The sequence below is a fragment of the Pleurodeles waltl genome, chromosome 1_2 (assembly GCF_031143425.1).
Source record: "Pleurodeles waltl isolate 20211129_DDA chromosome 1_2, aPleWal1.hap1.20221129, whole genome shotgun sequence".
NCBI lineage: Eukaryota > Metazoa > Chordata > Amphibia > Caudata > Salamandridae > Pleurodeles > Pleurodeles waltl.
In genome coordinates, this window is record NC_090437.1 from 1,342,633,045 (window position 1) to 1,342,651,619 (window position 18,575).

The 18,575-nt window shown below is 52.7% G+C and overlaps 1 protein-coding gene across 8 annotated transcripts in view; it reads left to right on the plus strand.

The window, feature by feature from the left end:
* The window catches only part of TPM2 (tropomyosin 2), a 147,094-nt gene that overhangs the window by 62,481 nt on the left and 66,038 nt on the right, over positions 1 to 18,575 (plus strand). For 2 of the 8 annotated variants that reach the window (XM_069205720.1, XM_069205723.1), the window contains exon 1: positions 12,774 to 13,249. The exons of 4 other annotated variants lie outside the window; for them this stretch is intronic. In XM_069205720.1, the coding sequence (XP_069061821.1) occupies positions 13,121 to 13,249 (129 nt within the window). In that variant the 5' untranslated portion in view covers positions 12,774 to 13,120. Of the gene's footprint in view, positions 1 to 12,773; positions 13,250 to 18,575 lie in introns of those variants that run through there. 2 more of the 8 variants (XM_069205722.1, XM_069205721.1) reach the window with 1 other exon arrangement.

The window sequence follows — 18,575 nt, forward strand, 5'->3', positions numbered from 1 at the left end:
CAACTAGTCATCTCCGCCTCTTAGAGAAAGTCACAACTAGTCACCTCCGCTTCTTAAAGAAAGCTACAACTAGTCACCTCCTCCTCTTAGAGAAGCTACAACTAGTCATCTCTGCCTCTTAGAGAAAGCAACAACTAGTCATCTCCGCTTCTTAGAGAAGCTACAACTAGTCACCTCCCCTCTTATAGAAAGTCACAACTAGTCATCTCCAACTCTCAGAGAAGCTACAAATAGTCATCTCTGCCTCTTATAGAAAGTTACAACTAGTCATCGTCACCTCTTAGAGAAGCTACAACTAATCATCTCTGCCTCTTAGAGAAAGTCACACACAACTGGTCATCTCCACCTCTTAGAGAAAGTCACAACTAGTCATCTCCGCCTCTTAGGGAAAGTCACAACTAGTCACCTCCTCCTCTTAGAGAAGCTACAACTAGTCAGCTCTGCCTCTTAGAGAAAGTGACAACTAGTCATCTCCGCTTCTTAGAGAAAGCTACAACTAGTCACCTCCTCCTCTTAGAGAAGCTACAACTAGTCATCTCTGCCTCTTAGAGAAAGCGACAACTAGTCATCTCCGCTTCTTAGAGAAAGCTACAACTAGTCACCTCCGCCTCTTAGAGAATGTCACGACTGCTCTCTCCATCCCCTCACCTCTTAGAGAAAGTCACAACTAGTCATCTCCGCCTCTTAGAGGAAGTTACAACTAGTCACCTCCGCCTCTTAGAAAACTACAACTAGTCACATCCGCCTCTTAGAGAAAGTCACAACTAGTCATCTCCAACTCTTAGAGAAGCTACAACTAGTCATCTTCGCCTCTTAAAGAAAGCTACAACTTGTCATCTTCACCTCTTAGAGAAAGTCACAACTAGTCATCTCCGCCTCTTAGAGAAAGTCACAACTAGTCACCTCCGCCTCTTAGAGAAGCTGCAACTAGTCACCTCCCCTCTTATAGAAAGTCACAACTAGTCATCTCCAACTCTCAGAGAAGCTACAAATAGTCATCTCTGCCTCTTATAGAAAGTTACAACTAGTCATCGTCACCTCTTAGAGAAGCTACAACTAGTCATCTCTGCCTCTTAGAGAAAGTCACACACAACAGGTCATCTCCACCTCTTAGAGAAAGTCACAACTAGTCATATCCGCCTCTTAGGGAAAGTCACAACTAGTCACCTCCTCCTCTTAGAGAAGCTACAACTAGTCATCTCTGCCTCTTAGAGAAAGCGACAACTAGTCATCTCCGCTTCTTAGAGAAAGCTACAACTAGTCACCTCCTCCTCTTAGAGAAGCTACAACTAGTCATCTCTGCCTCTTAGAGAAAGCGACAACTAGTCATCTCCGCTTCTTAGAGAAAGCTACAACTAGTCACCTCTTCCTCTTAGAGAAGCTACAACTAGTCATCTCTGCCTCTTAGAGAAAGCGACAACTAGTCATATCCGCTTCTTAGAGAAAGCTACAACTAGTCAACTCCTCCTCTTAGAGAAGCTACAACTAGTCATCTCTGCCTCTTAGAGAAAGCGACAACTAGTCATCTCCGCTTCTTAGAGAAAGCTACAACTAGTCACCTCCGCCTCTTAGAGAATGTCACGACTGCGCTCTCCACCCCCTCACCTCTTAGAGAAAGTCACAACTAGTCATCTCTGCCTCTTACAGAAAGCTAAAAGTCACCTCCGCCTCTGAGAGAAAGCGACAACTAGTCATCTCCGCCTCTTGAAGAAAGTCACAACTAGTCATCTCCACCTCCTAGAGAAGTTACAACTAGTCATCTTCACCTCTTAAAGAAGCTACAACTTGTCATCTCCACCTCTTAGAGAAGCTACAACTAGTCATCTCCGCCTCTTAGAGAAGCTACAACTTGTCATCTCCACCTCTTAGAGAAGCTACAACTTATCATCTCCACCTCTTAGAGAAGCTACAACTAGTCATCTCCGCCTCTGAGAGAAAGCTACAAGTTACCTCCGCCTCTTAGAGAAAGCGACAACTAGTCATCTCCACCTCTTAGAGAAAGCGGCAACTAGTCATCTCCGCCTCTGAGAGAAAGCGAGAACTAGTCATCTCCGCCACCAGTGAGGGTCTAGTGCTCAAATCGTTCCCCACGCAGACAGTAGTATTCTCAGCCTCACACACCAGTGTCAGACAGTATTTGTAACCTGAGGAACCCCTCAGGATACTGTCTCTTGACCTCAGACTGTTCCAGGACCACCTGAAGTCTCCACAGCCACCGGAATCTAGATCCCAAGGTTTCTGTACAACCCAGCTCCTTGAGGTGACCGCGAGCAGGCTTCAGTGCGCTGCGCGTGGCGCTTTGCCTCTTAGCTAGAGACCTGGGTTATCCTCTCCCTGCCAGCATCCTCTTCTTTCATAGTGGTCTTGAGTGATGCCAGGCTTCTCATAGGTGATGAGCAGTGAAGTGTCTCCTGTCCTGAGTGATGCCAGGCTCCTCATAGGTGATGATCAGTGACGTGGCTCTTGTCCTGAGTGATGCCAGGCTTCTCATAGGTGAAGTGCAGTGAAGTGTCTCCTGTCCTGAGTGATGCCAGGCTTCTCATAGGTGATGATCAGTGACGTGGCTCTTGTCCTGAGTGATGCCAGGCTTCTCATAGGTGATGTGCAGTGATGTGTCTTTTGTCCTGAGTGATGCCAGGCTTCTCATAGGTGATGATCAGTGACGTGGCTCTTGTCCTGAGTGATGCCAGGCTTCTCATAGGTGATGATCAGTGACGTGGCTCTTGTCCTGAGTGATGCCAGGCTTCTCAAAGGGGATGTGCAGTGATGTGTCTTTTGTCCTGAGTGATGCCAGGCTCCTCGTAGGTGATGTGCAGTGATGTGTCTCTTGTCCTTAGTGATGCCAGGCTTCTCATAGGTGATGAGCAGTGACGTGGCTCTTGCCCTGAGTGATGCCAGGCTTCTCATAGGTGATGAGCAGTGATGTGGCTCCTGTTCTGAGGGATATTGGTGCTGTCCTGAGTGATGTGCAGCCTGGCACATGGGCGTGAGATGCCCACTCTTGGAATTACCCGACCCTGTGCCCCTTGTGCCCATTGTTTGGTCCAAGGGACTTAAAACTGTCTTCTTGGAGGGGATCAGAGTGAATGTGGGTCTGCAGTAGTGTGGCCTGCACTCCCTCCATTGTCCATCGGGGGGCAGCGGTGCCACATGGATGTCTGCCTCCCCCACGCTCTGGGCCCAAGCTGTCTCGCCTGGAGCCGTGCCATGGAAGCTGAACGCATGGGTGTGCCAGTGCGCATGCGCGGTAGAGGCTGCCTGCCCCACACACAGGGAACCGGTTACCTGGGGGAATCCCTGGCTGCTTTCTGATTGGCTGTCGCTTGGAGCCTCCTATTCTGTGGATGGATCAGAGGGATAGCTCAGCGAACTGTCCATGCACCGCTGTGTGTGGAACGTGACGTCACTGGTTTACATCCCTGAAGGTCAGCTCAGCCTGGCGTCCCTCTGACTGATCATACAGTCTGCACTACTGAGGTATCATGGTGGGGGCTGGTGAAACCTGTCCTGAAGCATCCTCTCTGAGGTGAGCTTCATTAATGTCCATTATTAATCTTAATGCACTGAAAATTAAAAGCAATAGCAGGCCTTCTAGCCATTGAATACACTGTGGTTAAGAGACGTCTAGATCTAAGGACGCCTCCCTAAGGGACAGTGTGTGATGGGGGTCCCTGTAGTGCAGTGAGGGGGGTGGGGTGAGGCAACTCTTCAGCGGGGCTTAATTCAGTCCAAGGCTAATGCACACCTGTGAGGTGTGGGTGGGTGACTCAGGGGTTCTTCATCAAATTCTACTGGGGACCCGACCATTTGTGTTATGCTACGGCCAAGGTGGTCTGCATCGCAACAATAATGACCAGTGACATTTCATGACTGAGCTGGGGAGGAACGTGTGTCACTCACTCTTTCCAGGCATTGTTCGACTTCTAGAGCTTAACCCATATCCTAGACGTAGACACTATACCCCAGAGGAGGTACCAATACTCCAGAGGAGGTACCAATACTCCAGAGGAGGGTCCAGTACTCCAGAGGAGGGTCCAGTACTCCAGAGGAGGTACCAATACTCCAGAGGAGGGTCCAGTACTCCAGATCTGGCCTGCAGGAGATGTTCTAGTACTGCAGATGGGACCTGCACTGACAGGCACATTACTCCCTTTGGCAGAACATAAGCCCGGTGAAGCGGGGTAGGGGTGAACTCCAGGGGACCCCCTGAGCAAAAGTGGTAGGTGGTGGGCCAGGTGGCAGGGCCCCCTGCATGCACTCTTTAGGGGGGGCACCCCGTAACTTTGTTAGCCACTGATTATCCTAGTGTGCCTTGAGTAATGGTGACGTCAAGTAAGACTGGGGCCTCCAGACCTGGACAGAATAGTCTATACCTGGCCTGTTGAAGAAGACACAATAATCCAGAGTTATCTTCCCAACATGTACACAATACTCCAGATAACACCCCTAGACATGGACACAATACTCCAGATGACACCTCCAGACATGGACACAGTACTCCAGATGACACCCCCAGACATGGACACATACTCCAGATGACACCTTCAGATATGGACACAATACTCTAGATGACACCTCCAGACTTGGACACAATACTCCAGATGACACCCCCAGATACGGACATATTACTTCAGATGACTCCTCCAGACATGGACACAATACTCCAGATAACACCCCAAGACATGTACACAATACTCCGGATAACACCTCCAGACATGGACACAGTACTCCAGATGACTCCTCCAGACACGGACACAGTACTCCAGATGACACCTTCAGACATGGACACAATACTCCAGATGACACCTCCAGACACGGACACAGTACTCCAGGTGACACCCCCAGACATGGACACAGTACTCCAGATGACACCTCCAGACACGGACACAATACTCCAGATGACACCCCCAGACACGGACACAGTACTCCAGGTGACACCCCCAGACATGTACACAATACTCCAGGTGACACCCCCAGACATGGACACAACACTAAGGGTGTGGCCTACAGAACAGTCTGCTTGACTTCAGATATCCCCCCAGAAGTGGCCTCGGTCACAGTCATCGACCCCCCCTGTTTTCCGAGGCCCTTCCAGGGGACGGTCCAGTGAGCTGCCCCCCACCCTCCGTGCAGTGAGCCCCTCACACCGTGCACCGCTCAGCCCTGGGTGGCATCTGCCAGCACTCTCATACATCTAGGAAAAACACAGGCCCCTGATAGACCCAGAGCAGGGCACAGAGCACATCCGGGACACCAGGGTGTGGTGCTCGTAAACTCCTCTTCAGTTTCATCTGCTCCAGCGGGCACAAAGACGGGGTTCAGATATATGCGGTTTATCAAGACACCCACACTTTGGGGTGTTAACCATATTCTGGTTTCAGCCCGGCAGGAACATCAGACTCCCACCTCCAAGTGCAATGCCCCGAAGCCCCCACAGCCCCCGCCCTCAGATGAGAGCTTCAGAAGGAGCTGTAACCTCTCTTGTCAGGCCCGTGCTGCTTGCTCAGTCTAAGAGTCCTCTAGGGTGGGACCGGGACCCCACTGCAGTGTCCAGCAGCAGCACAGTGCCCTGGCCTGAGAACTCCTGAGGGGGGGCCTGTGGGGGATTCCTGAGAGGGGGGCCTGTGGGGGATCCCTGAGAGGGGGAGGGGGGCCTGTGGGGGATCCCTGAGAGGGGGAGGGGGGACCTGTGGGGGATCCCTGAGAGGGGGGCCTGTGGGGGATCCCTGAGAGGGGGAGGGGGGCCTGTGGGGGATCCCTGAGAGGGGGGCCTGAAAGGGGGGCCTGAGGGGGATTCCTGAGAGGGGGAGGGGGGCCTGTGGGGGATCCCTGAGAGGGGGGCCTGTGGGGGATCCCTGAGAGGGGGAGGGGGGACCTGTGGGGGGTCCCTGAGAGGGGGGCCTGTGGGGGATCCCTGAGAGGGGGAGGGGGGCCTGTGGGGGATCCCTGAGAGGGGGGCCTGAAAGGGGGACCTGAGGGGGGGCCTGAGGTGGAGGGTGTGGGGGGGGGGCTTCGTGTACTTCGTTTGACCGCTACCCGGACCCCACTGCAGAGATGGACAGCCTAGTGGCCCCTCCGTCTCTCTCACCCCCCCCCCCCCACACACACACACACGAGAGGCGGCCTGGAAGAGTCTTGGCCCGTAAAGTAACTTGTTCACTGCTGTTAAGAATATAAGCCTCTGGAAGCAGCTCTGCTAATTGATGCAGCATGGGTGTGTGATAAGGCGCCTCTCCCGCCCTCGAGGCGCACTGAGGGGCTCCACCAACCTCAGCATGCATGTGTAATAGCACCATGGGCTTCCTTCCAGTGCCAGGAGCCGGGCACAGCGCCCCCGCAGCGCCTCGAGGCCCCGCGGAGACCTGCACGGACAGCCCTAGTCTAACTTCTCATGTTGCTTTGTACGGGGGTACGGGGGTACGGGGGAGGGAGCGCCTTCAAGGGGGTAATCTGTTTACTCAATGTTTCTGCCAAGGCTTGTTTACTGTTTCACGAAAACCTATGAGGTGTTGTGCCATGCCAACACAGAGCAGAGCTGCGTGCTTAATGTGTGTATGTGGTTTATGTATGTGATTCTATATAGCGCGGACTTGGGCCCGGGGGCATCAGGGCGCTTTACAAGAGACCCCTTACCTAACAATCAGATGGAGAATGCATTAGAGCTGCAGCAGGAGGGATGAGGAAACGGAAGTCGGGTGTGAGTGGGAGATAAGCTGTGCATAAGTAAAGTTCCCTACAGCCACAGCATACACTGTGGGGTGAGAGGAGGCTGGGGGGCTGGGGGGTCAACCCAAGAGTCTTCATGGGGCAGAGCTCGGACATCCTTTAGAGGGGAGTCTGGCAAGGGGTCAGGGGAGGGGCTTCCAGATTCGTGTGCCACTTCGGGGGAATGACTGGTTCGGGGTTCAAGCTCAGCTAAAGGAGGGGGGCTCGAGGAGGAAGGATGGAGCATGACCCTGCTTGGCGTGCACAGTTGAGTATAGCGCTTCGTGAGTGGTGCAGGCACTCCTTGGCTTCTGGCCTCTATAGGATGCCCCTGGAGGGTTAGCAGGGTGTGTGAGCGTGCTTGTGTGTCTGTATGTGTACAGGTACATGCTTGTCAGTGTGTGTGTGTGCATTTGTATGTTTCAGTCTGTGTCTTCATTTGTCTTTGTATGTTTTTGTGTGTTAAGCTGTATGTGTGTATCTGTGTGAGTGCGTGTTGGCACAGGTGTGTCTTTGTGTTTTAGTGTCTTTGTGTCTGTGGTTTTGTGCATCTATGCCTCTAAGCGTATGTCGTTGTGTGAGTGTCTGTGAGTGTGCGGGTGCAGATGCATCTCAGTGTGTGTTTGTGTGTCTGTGTGTAAGGCAGTCTCTGTGTGGGAGTCTGTGGGTGTGTCTGTGAGTGTGCAGATGCATCTCAGTGTGTCTGTGTTCCTGTGTGCTTCTCTGTATGTAAGGCTGTCTCTCTGTGTTAGTCTCTGGGTGTGCATGTGTTTGTCTGCATGTATGGTCATGCCCCCCGCCTCCTTCTGCAAGCCCTGCACAGCACCCTATGTGTCTGTGTTCCTGTGTGTTTATGTTTGTAAGGCTGTCTCGGTGTGTGAGTTTTGGGGTGTTTCTGTGTGTAAGGCTGTCTCTGTGTGTAAGTCTGTGGGTGTGAATGTGTATGCATGTATGGTCATGCCCCCCGCCTCCTTCTGCAAGCCTTGCACAGCACCCTCTGTGTCTGTGTTCCTGTGTGTGTCTCTGTGTGTAAGGCTGTCTCTGTGTGTGAGTCTGTGGGTTTTTCTGTTCGTAAGGGTGTCTCTGTGTGTGAGTCTGTGGGTGTTTCTGTGTGTAAGGCTGTCTGTGTGTGAGTCTGTGGGTGTGCATGTGTATGTATGTATGATCATGTTACCCCCGCCTCTTCTGCAAGCCCTGCACAGCACCCAGTGTGTCTGTGTTCCTGTGTGTTTATGTTTGTAAGGCTGTCTCTATGTGTGAGTCTTTGGGTGTTTTTGTGTAAGGCTGTCTCTGTGTGTGAGTCTGTGGGTGTGTATGTGTGTAAGGCTGTCTGTGTGTGAGTCTGTGGGTGTGCATGTGCTTGTCTACATGTATGATCATGTTCCCCCCACCTCCTTCTGCAAGCCTTGCACAGCACCCTGTGTGTCTGTGTTTCTGTGTGTGTTTCTGTGTGTAAGGCTGTCTCTGTGTGTGAGTCTGTGGGTTTTTGTGTGTAAGGCTGTCTCTGCGTCTGAGTCTGTGGGTGTGCATGTGTTTGTCTGCATGTATGATCATGTTCCCCGACCTCCTTTTGCAAGCCTTGCACAGCACGCTGTGTGTCTGTGTTCCTGTGTGTGTCTCTGTGTGTGAGTCTGTGGGTGTGTATGTGTAAGGCTGTCTCTGTGTGTGAGTCTGTGGGTGTGTATGTGTTTGTCTGCATGTATGGTTATGCCCCCCGCCTCCTTCTGAAAGCCTTGCACAGCACCCTGTGTGTCTGTGTTGCTGTGTGTTTATGTTTGTAAGGGTGTCTCTGTGTGTGAGTCTGTGGGTGTTTCTGTGTGTAAGGCTGTCTGTGTGTGAGTCTGTGGGTGTGCATGTGTTTGCATGTATGGTCATGTTACCCCCGCCTCTTCTGCAAGCCGTGCACAGCACCCTGTGTGTCTGTGTTCCTGTGTGTTTATGTTTGTAAGGCTGTCTCTATGTGTGAGTCTTTGGGTGTTTTTGTGTAAGGCTGTCTCTGTGTGTGAGTCTGTGGGTGTGTATGTGTGTAAGGCTGTCTGTGTGTGAGTCTGTGGGTGTGCATGTGTTTGCATGTATGGTCATGCCCCCCGCCTCCTTCTGCAAGCCTTGCACAGCACCCTGTGTGTCTGTGTTTATGTGTGTGTTTATGTTTGTAAGGGTGTCTCTGTGTGTGAGTCTGTGGGTATTTCTGTGTGTAAGGCTGTCTCTGTGTGTGAGTCTGTGGGTGTGCATGTGTTTGCATGTATGGTCATGTTACCCCCGCCTCTTCTGCAAGCCTTGCACAGCACCCTGTGTGTCTGTGTTTATGTGTGTGTTTATGTTTGTAAGGGTGTCTCTGTGTGTGAGTCTGTGGGTATTTCTGTGTGTAAGGCTGTCTCTGTGTGTGAGTCTGTGGGTGTGTATGTGTGTAAGGCTGTCTGTGTGTGAGTCTGTGGGTGTGCATGTGTTTGCATGTATGGTCATGCCCCCGCCTCCTTCTGCAAGCCTTGCACAGCACCCTGTGTGTCTGTGTTTATGTGTGTGTTTATGTTTGTAAGGGTGTCTCTGTGTGTGAGTCTGTGGGTATTTCTGTGTGTAAGGCTGTCTCTGTGTGTGAGTCTGTGGGTGTGTATGTGTGTAAGGCTGTCTGTGTGTGATTCTGTGGGTGTGCATGTGTTTGCATGTATGGTCATGCCCCCCGCCTCCTTCTGCAAGCGCTGCACAGCACCCTGTGTGTTTCAGGAGTCAGTGGCCTCATCTCAGTGCTGCCGTCCTGCTTCCTTGAGGTCACCCTAGGGTGGGTGTGAGAGGCCTTGACGCACCCCACATCCTTGTGCAGTGTTTCATCTTGGAAGGGTTGCTTCAATACCAGCCAGCTTTGAATCCAAAATCCCATTGTGTCCTGTGGCGTTTATGTTTCTGCGGGCGCGATGTCCATCACCGTTGTGACAGAGTAACCCACCGCCAAGATCTACTTCAGGCCTAGAGTCATCAACACAGACCTTTCGCTCTCGTGTCCTAATGCGCGCCTGCTTGCTCAGATCTGTCAGAATATTGGGATACACAAATCAATGAGTATACATAGTATAGCCTAAATATCAAGTAGCAACATACTGGGGAGGTAAATATATATATTAAATTATATAGTTTTAACTCCATGGCCACGGTGGATTTATAATTAAGGCCTCGTTACCAGAGGAATGGAGTTTTCGGTTTGCTAATAATTTTGATGCTGTTTGAGGAATCTTCAAGAAACTTTATCAAAAAAAGTTAATCCACCTCCCCTGCTTCCTGGAAAGCTTTGGGGTGACCTGTCAAGCAGAGGCAAAAAAAGGGGGAAGGGGCCGAACGCAATGTCCTCAGGTTGTATCACTACACTAGAGCTGCAAAAGCCGAACCGGATTACACCAAATTTAGCAGCAAGCTAGATCTTACCCAAAAAAGGGTGTTTTGTGTGATTTGGTTTAAATCCATGTGAATGTTTTTTAGAAATGAATGTTGAAACTGTTTCAATGTCTGGACAGTTGTGATACGGGAATCCCGCGGGAGTCTTGTGGCCATGCAACTTTAAATAATAGACTGATCTCACTGGCTGAGGTGGCTGTTGCCCATTGGCCGTCTCAGTCCCGCGGGTTCGAGAGGCTCCTATGAGTCCTGTGGGAGTTCACGCTCTGATTGGCTGGCTGCTACATGAAGAGAAATGTTGAGCCACCATTACAAGAGAAAAGGACTCAAACCTAAAACTTTAAAAAAATAATTATAAAGGGGCAGAATAAGTGTATCTGACCCCCTGCACCCTGTGGTAGTGGAGGGGTGGCCAAGGGTCCCAGAGTGACTGCCACTGAGGCCAAATTTAAAAAAAATCAGTGGCAGAGATCCTGAGGAACTTGTGCAGGAGCCAGCGTGACCCTTTTACTCCTGCACGTCCTGTGGCCATCACCACGCTGTGCATGGCTGAAGGCGCTGTGCATGGCTGAAGGCGCGCTGTGCATGGCTGGGGGCGCTGTGCATGGCTGATGGCTGGAGGCGCTGTGCATGGCTGGAGGCGCTGTGCATGGCTGGAGGCGCGCTGTGCATGGCTGGGGGCGCTGTGCATGGCTGGGGGCGCTGTGCATGGCTGGAGGCGCTGTGCATGGCTGGAGGCGCGCTGTGCATGGCTGGGGGCGCTGTGCATGGCTGATGGCTGGAGGCGCTGTGCATGGCTGGAGGCGCTGTGCATGGCTGGAGGCGCGCTGTGCATGGCTGGGGGCGCTGTGCATGGCTGGGGGCGCTGTGCATGGCTGGAGGCGCTGTGCATGGCTGGGGGCACTGTGCATTGCTGATGGCTGGAGGCGCTGTGCATGGCTGGAGGCGCTGTGCATTGCTGGAGGCGCGCTGTGCATGGCTGGGGCGCTGTGCATGGCTGGAGGCGCTGTGCATGGCTGGAGGCCGTGTACGTGGGGTTGGCTGGACACCGGGTTTGGTGCGGGACCAGGCCACAGGCTAGGAACTCAGCCAACCTCACACGGCGGCTGGCTAAAGGCTGTACAGGGGTGGGTGGGGCGCGGGGCCTGCAACCAGGCCCTGCAGACAACCACAAGCTTTACAGAGGCGTAAGGTAATTGGGGATAGGCACTGGCGGGGAGGTTGGCGCAGGACCTGTGGCTAACCCCAAGCTGTGCAATATTTACGTGCATGTGTAATATACGTTGGAGAGTTTGTACCCAACTTGTGACAGCAAAGGGTGTATTTCAGGTCTGTGACAGTTTTTTTTTCATGAAATGAGACTACTCCACACTGTCTGTAGTGACCCCCCGCCTCCTCTCTAGTATTTTCGAGCCCCCCCTTATATTCCATGTAGAAGGAAGGACAGTTGAGTGACCAGCACTGACTGGTCCATGATACAATACATTAATAAGTGATTGGCGCGGGCCCTGTGCCACGCACTAGGACCCTGGCACACCGACGCGGGCATCTCCCGTCCAGGAAGTGGCTCACGACTGGGGGACCCTTTAGGTGGTCGTGCTGCAGCCCCCCGGGGGCTCTTGTCTCCTCGAGAGCTGGTTAGCGCCCCCCAGGCCCTCAACTGGGAGCAGAGGTCTGAGGCTTGGGATTGTACCATCTTCATGGGGCGCTGGGGGACTTCACATTGCGCCTGGAGCCCCCCAAGTGTTCCCAGGGGTCTGCGCTGAGGGGCTGCTGCCTTCCTTACATGGAGCTGGGCCTCTCTGTGGGATGGGAGCGGAAGGGCAGGGAGGCAGGAATGCAGAACAACCATGGAAACCAGGGGGTGGCGAGGGGAGAATGCGGGCACTGGCCCTTTAAAAGATGAAGGGGGCACCTCGCAGACTCCGAGGGGAGGGCGCGGGGCGACGGGTGAGGGGGTCGGTGTAAAGGCCTGGGCTGCACTATGGAGCCAGGTTCGAGTCCCGGCGTCGACTCAACATCCTGTGATTCTGGGCACATCACTTATCTCCCCAGGAAGAATGAATGTGTCCTTGTGCAATGTAACTGGTGCTCATGTAAAGCGCTCAGTACCTTTAGGTGGACTTAGCGCTTTATCAACCTGCAAAACAACTATGTATAAGTATGTAAGGGGAAGGTGTCTGGAGAGGGAGGAGGCGCCGGCCGGTGAGATGGGGAGAGGACGGGGAAGGGATGAGAGGAAGCAGGAGGAGGGTGAGGAGGGACGGGAGGGGATGGGTGTGGGAGGGTCGGGAGGAGGTGGCAGGAAGAGGGGGAGGAGCAGGACCGGTGATGAAGCAGGGAGGAGAGAGAGGGAGAGGGAAGAGCCTGCACCCTGCGCCCTGAAGCCTTCCAGAGAGGGGGAAAGCGCTCTAGGGAGAAGGGGTGAGAGTGCTGGAGACCCAGAGAGGTGCGGGGGAGCCGGGGGTCCTCTGGAGAAGAGCGGGAGCTGGGGGGACGGAGCTGGACCAAAGGTAGGACCAAAAGTAACGGAACCGGACCAAAAGTATCAGAACTGGACCGAAAGTAACGCAACCGGACCAAAGATACCAGAACTGGACGAACAAAAGTAACGGAACCGGCCCAATAGTAACGGAACCGGACCAAAAGTATAAAAACTGGACCAATAGTAACCGGACCGACAAAGGTAACGGAGCCGGACAGACAAAGGTAACGGAACCGGACCAACAAAGGTAACGAAGCCGGACCAACAAAGGTAACGGAACCGGACCAACAAAGGTAACGGAGCCGGACCACAGTATTAGAGCAGTTAGAGAACCGGACCGGGGGTTCTAGAACCGGTCCGAGAGCCAGGCCCGGCCCAGTGATCTCCGAGACAAGGGGCCCCGGGGCGGAACAAAGGTCACGAGTTCGACCTCAGGCTCCCTCCCCGGACCAGGGCCCCGCAGCTGGACCAGAGGTGACCGCCCCGCGGACCCCGGGCTGCTGACGGCCAGTGCCTCCCACGGACCCCCCCCAGGCCCCCGGGAAGATGTCGGGCACCTCCATCGATGCCGTGAAGAAGAAGATCCAAAGCCTTCAGCTGGTGGCGGACGAGGCGGAGGAGAGGGCCGAGCTGCTGCAGAGGGAGGTGGACGCGGAGCGGCAGGCCCGGGAGAGGGTAAGGGGACCTGAGAGCCGTGGCCAGGGAGCGGGAAGGGGGCCTGAGAGCCCGGGAGAGGGTAAGGGGACCTGAGAGCCGTGGCCAGGGAGCGGGAAGGGGGCCTGAGAGCCCGGGAGAGTGGAAGGGGACCTGAGAGCCGTGGTCAGGGAGCGGGAAGGGGGCCTGAGAGGCAGGGAGAGGGTAAGGGGGGCTGAGAGCCGTGGCAAGGGAGCGGGTAAGAGGGCCTGAGAGCGGGTAAGGGGACATGAAAGCCCGGGAGAGGGTAAGGGGACCTGAGCGCACTGGGAGCGGGGAAGGGGACTTGAGAGCCCAGGAGTGGGTAACGGGGGCTGAGAGCCAGGCAGAGGGGAGAGGGCCCTGAGAGCCAGGGAGAAGGACCGGAGAGCAGGTAAGGGAGGCTGAGAGCCAGGGAGAGGCTAACGGAGGCTGAAAGCCCTGGAGTGGGTAAAGGGGCCTTAGAGCCAGGGAGAGGAAAGGGGGCCTGAGAGCCAGGCAGAGGGGAGGGGGCCCTGAGAGCCAGAGAGAGGTAACGGGGGTTGAGAGCAGGTTAGGGTGCCTGAGAGCCATAAGAGTGGGTAAGAGGGCCTGAGAGCCTAGGAGGTGGTAAGGATGCCTGAGAGCCTAGGAGCATGTAGGGGAGCCTGAGTTCTGTGGCCAGGGAGCGGGTAAGGAGGCCTGAGAGCCAGAGAGAGGGGAAGGGAGCTGAGAGCCAGGGAGAGGGTAAGGGGGCCTGAGATCCCGGGAGAGGGGAAGGGGACCTGAGAGCCGTGGCCAGGGAGCGGGAAGGGGACCTGAGAGCCAGGGAGAGGGGAAGGGGGCCTGAGAGACTTGGATCATGTAGGGGAGCCTGAGTTCTGTGGCCAGGGAGCGGGTAATGAGGCCTGAGAGCCAGAGAGAGGGGAAGGGGGCTGAGAGCCAGGGAGAGGGTAAGGGGGCCTGAGATCCCGGGAGAGGGGAAGGGGACCTGAGAGCCGTGGCCAGGGAGCGGGAAGGGGACCTGAGAGCCAGGGAGAGGGGAAGGGGGCCTGAGAGACTAGGATCATGTAGGGGAGCCTGAGTTCTGTGGCCAGGGAGCGGGTAAGGAGGCCTGGCTCTAGCCCTGGTCCCGGGCCAGTGAGTGGGTAGGCACAACCCTTAACAACTCCAGGCCGCAGTCTACAAGGGGGCTCTGTGTTTCCACAGTATCCCGTGGGGGTGTTGGGGCCGCCGGTGTGCGATTGGCTGAAGGTGCTACCTCGGCAAGGCGTGGCTTAATAAATGTGGGCTGACACTACATGGTAATACCAATGTATCCATCACACATTCACTGCTACTGATGGCCACTGACAATGTGCAGACGCCACTCCTTCACTTAGATGTCACTCTCACCATCTCTTGTGCATCACTCTCTTTCATATATGTTCACTGTCCCTCACCTGTGACTCACTCCTTCCAGATGTTCACAGTCCCTATCTCCCACCCATGACTCACTCCTTCCAGATGTTCACTGTCCCTATCTCCCACCTGTGACTCACTCCTTCCAGATGTTCATTGTCCCTATCTCCCACCTGTGACTCATTCCTTCCAGATGTTCACTATCCTTATCTCCCACCCGTGACTCTCTCCCATATATGTTCACTGTCCCTATCTCCCACCGTGACTCACTTCTTCCAGATGTTCACTGTCTCTATCTCCTGCTCATGATTCTCCTCTTCCAGATGTTCACTGTCTCTATCTCCCACTCGTGATTCTCCTCTTCCAGATGTTCATTGTCCCTATCTCCCACCCGTGTTTCTCTCCTTCCAGCTGTTCACTGTCACTATCTCCTACTCATCACTGTCTCCTTCCAGATGTTCACTGTCCCTATTTCCTATCCTTTACTCTCCTTCCTGGTGTGCACTGTCCCTATCTCCCACCCAACGCTGTCTCCTTCCAGATTTTCCCTGGCCCTATCTCTCACCACGACCCTCCCTTCCAGATGTCCACTGTCCCTATCTCTCACCCATGATTTTTCTCTTCCAGATGCTCACTGTCCATATCTCCCACCCATTACTCTCTCCTTCCAGATGTTCACTGTCCCTACCTCTTACCATAATACTCTGCTTCCTGATGTTCGCTGTCCCTATCCCCCACCCAAGATTCTCCTCTTCCAGATGCTCACTGTCCCTATCTCCCATCCGTGACTCTCTCCTTCCAGATGTTCACTGTTCCTGTCTCCCACCTATAGCCCTCCTCTTCCAGATGTTCAGTCTCTATCTCCCACTCATGACTCTGTCCTTTCAGATGTTCACTGTCCCTTTCCCCCACCCATGACTCTCTCCATCCACATGTTTACTGTCCCTATCACTCTGGCCGCTGTCCTCCTCTCTTTCCACTCACAGGTGGGGTCTTTGGGTATGGGTCAATCACTCTGGCCGCTGTTCTCCTTCCACTCACAGGTGGGGTCTCTGGTGTGTGTCAATCACTCTGGCTACTGTCTTCTTTCCATCCAGCTGCTCCCAGAGTTCCCTGCCAACCTTGGATTCAAGATGGCAGAACCCAGGGACCCCCTGGAGGAGCTCTGGGCACCTCCCCTTGGGTGGTGATGGACAGGGGAGTGGCCAGTCCGCTTTCCTTTGTCCAGTTTCGCGCCAGAGCAGGGACTGGGGGCCCTGAACCGGTGTAGACTGGTTTATGCACGGAGGTCTCTGGTATTTCTCAATCACTCTGGCCGCTGTTCTCCTTCCACTCACAGGTGGGGTCTCTGGTGTGTGCCCCTGGTGAGCACACAGTGTTGACGTGCACAGTCACCAGCCCTCCTGCCGAAGGTGCTGCAGGCAGTGGCAGTGTCGTCTGTCCTTATCTGACTCTCTCGGTTATTGTCTGTCACTTCAAGGGCCCAGTGTTGTCACTCTGTGGCAGCCTTGCTCCTTATCACCTCTATCCTGCCATTCTGTTGGTCTTTCAGTATTTTGACCCTGTGTCATGTCACCTCATTTTGTTGTGTTTCAGTTGTGTCCTGTCCTTTAATTGATTCTGTTTCAGTTGTGTTCTGTGCTTTTTATTGGTTCTGTGGTCTCAGCTGCGTCCTGTGCTTCTATTGGTTCTCCTGCCTCTGTTATGTCGTGTGCTTCTATCAGTTCTGGTGTGTGTCAGTTGTGTTCTGTACTTCTATTGGTTCTGGTGTGTGTCAGTTGTGTCGTGTACTTCTATTGGTTCTGGTGTGTGTCAGTTGTCTCCAGTGGTTCTCTTGGTTCTGGTGTGTGTCAGTTGTGTTGTGTGCTTCTATTGGTTCTGGTGTGTGTCAGTTGTGTCATGTGCTTCTATTGGTTCTGGTGTGTGTCAGTTGTGTCGTGTGCTTATCTTGGTTCCCTTGTCTCAGTTGTGTTCTGTGCTTCTATTGGTTCTGGTGTGTGTCAGTTGTGTCTTGTGCTTCTATTGGTTCTGGTGTGTGTCAGTTGTGTCGTGTGCTTATCTTGGTTCCCTTGTCTCAGTTGTGTTCTGTGCTTCTATTGGTTCTGGTGTGTGTCAGTTGTGTACAGTGGTTCTCTTGGTTTCCGACTATCACACAAGGTGCCTGTCTGTAGGTTTTAGGGCATCTCACTTGTGTCTTTCACTCTGTTAGTCTTTGACTGTTATACTGCAGTCTTGCGCTTGTTGGTTGTTGACTGTGATGCTTGTGTTTTGTTTCTGTATCAGTCTTTGACTATTATGTTTGTGTCTCTAGTGGTTTTGACAATCTTGCTTGTGTCTTCTGTCTCCGTTACTCTTTGACTATCGTGCTTGTCTGCTGTTTCTTATTATGCTTGTGTCTCTGTTAGTCTTTGACTATCATGCTTGTGTGTTGTGTTTCTGGTGTGGTTTGACTTTTATGGCTGTGTCTTGCGTCTCTGTTGGTCTTTTAGTATTAAGCTTACGTCTTCTGTCTGTGTTGGTCTTTTAGTATTGCGCTTGCGTCTTCTGTCTCTGTTCATCATTTAGTATTACGCTTACGTCTTCTGTCTGTGTTCTTTTAGCATTACGCTTGTGTCTTGTGTCTCTGTTGGTCTCTTAGTAGTAGCATTACACTTGTGTCTCTGTTGGTATTTTAGTATTACGCTTGCCCCTTGTGTCTCTGTTGGTCTCTTAGTATTACACTTGCTTCTTGTGGTTATTGGTATTTTAGTATTACGCTTGTGTCTTGTGTTTCTGTTGGTCTTTCAGTATTATGCTTGCGTCTTGTTTCTCTGTTGGTCTTTTAGTAGTAGCATTACACTTGTGTCTTGTGTCTCTGTTGGTATTTTAGTATTATGCTTGCGCCTTCTGTTTCTGTTGCTCTTTTAGTATTACGCTTGCTTCTTGTGTTTCTGTTGGTCTCTTAGCATTACGCTTGCGTCTTGTGTCTCTGTTGCTCTTTTAGTATTACGCTTGTAGTTTCTGTCTCTGTTGGTCTTTTAGTATTACGCCTGCCCCTTGTGTCTCTGTTGGTCTCTTAGTATTACGCTTTCGTCTTGTGTCTCTCTTTGTCTTTTAGTATTATGCTTGCCCCTTGTGTCTCTGTTGGTCTTTTAGTATTACGCTTGTAGTTTCTGTCTCTGTTGGTCTTTCAGTATTACGCCTGCCCCTTGTGTCTCTGTTGGTCTCTTAGTATTACGCTTTCGTCTTGTGTCTCTCTTTGTCTTTTAGTATTATGCTTGCCCCTTGTGTCTCTGTTGGTCTCTTAGTATTATGCTTGCGTCTTCTGTCTCTGTTGGTCTTTAAGTAGTAGCATTACACTTGGGTCTTGTGTCTCTGTTGGTATTTTAGTATTACGCTTGCTTCTTGTGTCTCTGTTGGTATTTTAGTATTACACTTGCGTCTTGTGTCTCTGTTGCTCTTTTAGTATTACGCTTGTAGTTTCTGTCTCTGTTGCTCTTTTAGTATTACGCTTGCGTCTTGTGTCTCTGTTGCTCTTTTAGTATTACGCTTGCGTCTTGTGTCTCTGTTGCTCTTTTAGTATTACGCTTGCGTCTTCTGTCTCTGTTGCTCTTTTAGTATTACGCTTGCGTCTTTTGTCTCTGTTAGTCTTTGACTATCATGCTTGTGTGTTGTGTGTCTGTTGGTCTATCACACATTCAAGCAGTGTTTCTGTTGGTCTAGGGTGCCTTACTCGTTTCCTGGGTTCAAATTTATATACAGGGCGTCTCACCTCTTGGTGATTTCTTGTGGCTCTTGGGGTGCCACTTGTGTCATGCTGGTGATTTCTCGTGGCTCTTGGGGTGCCCTATTTGTCATGCTGGTGATTTCTCGTGGCTCTTGGGGTTCCCTATTTGTCATGCTGGTGATTTCTTGTGGCTCTTGGGGTGCCCTATTTGTCATGCTGGTGATTTCTCGTGGCTCTTGGGGT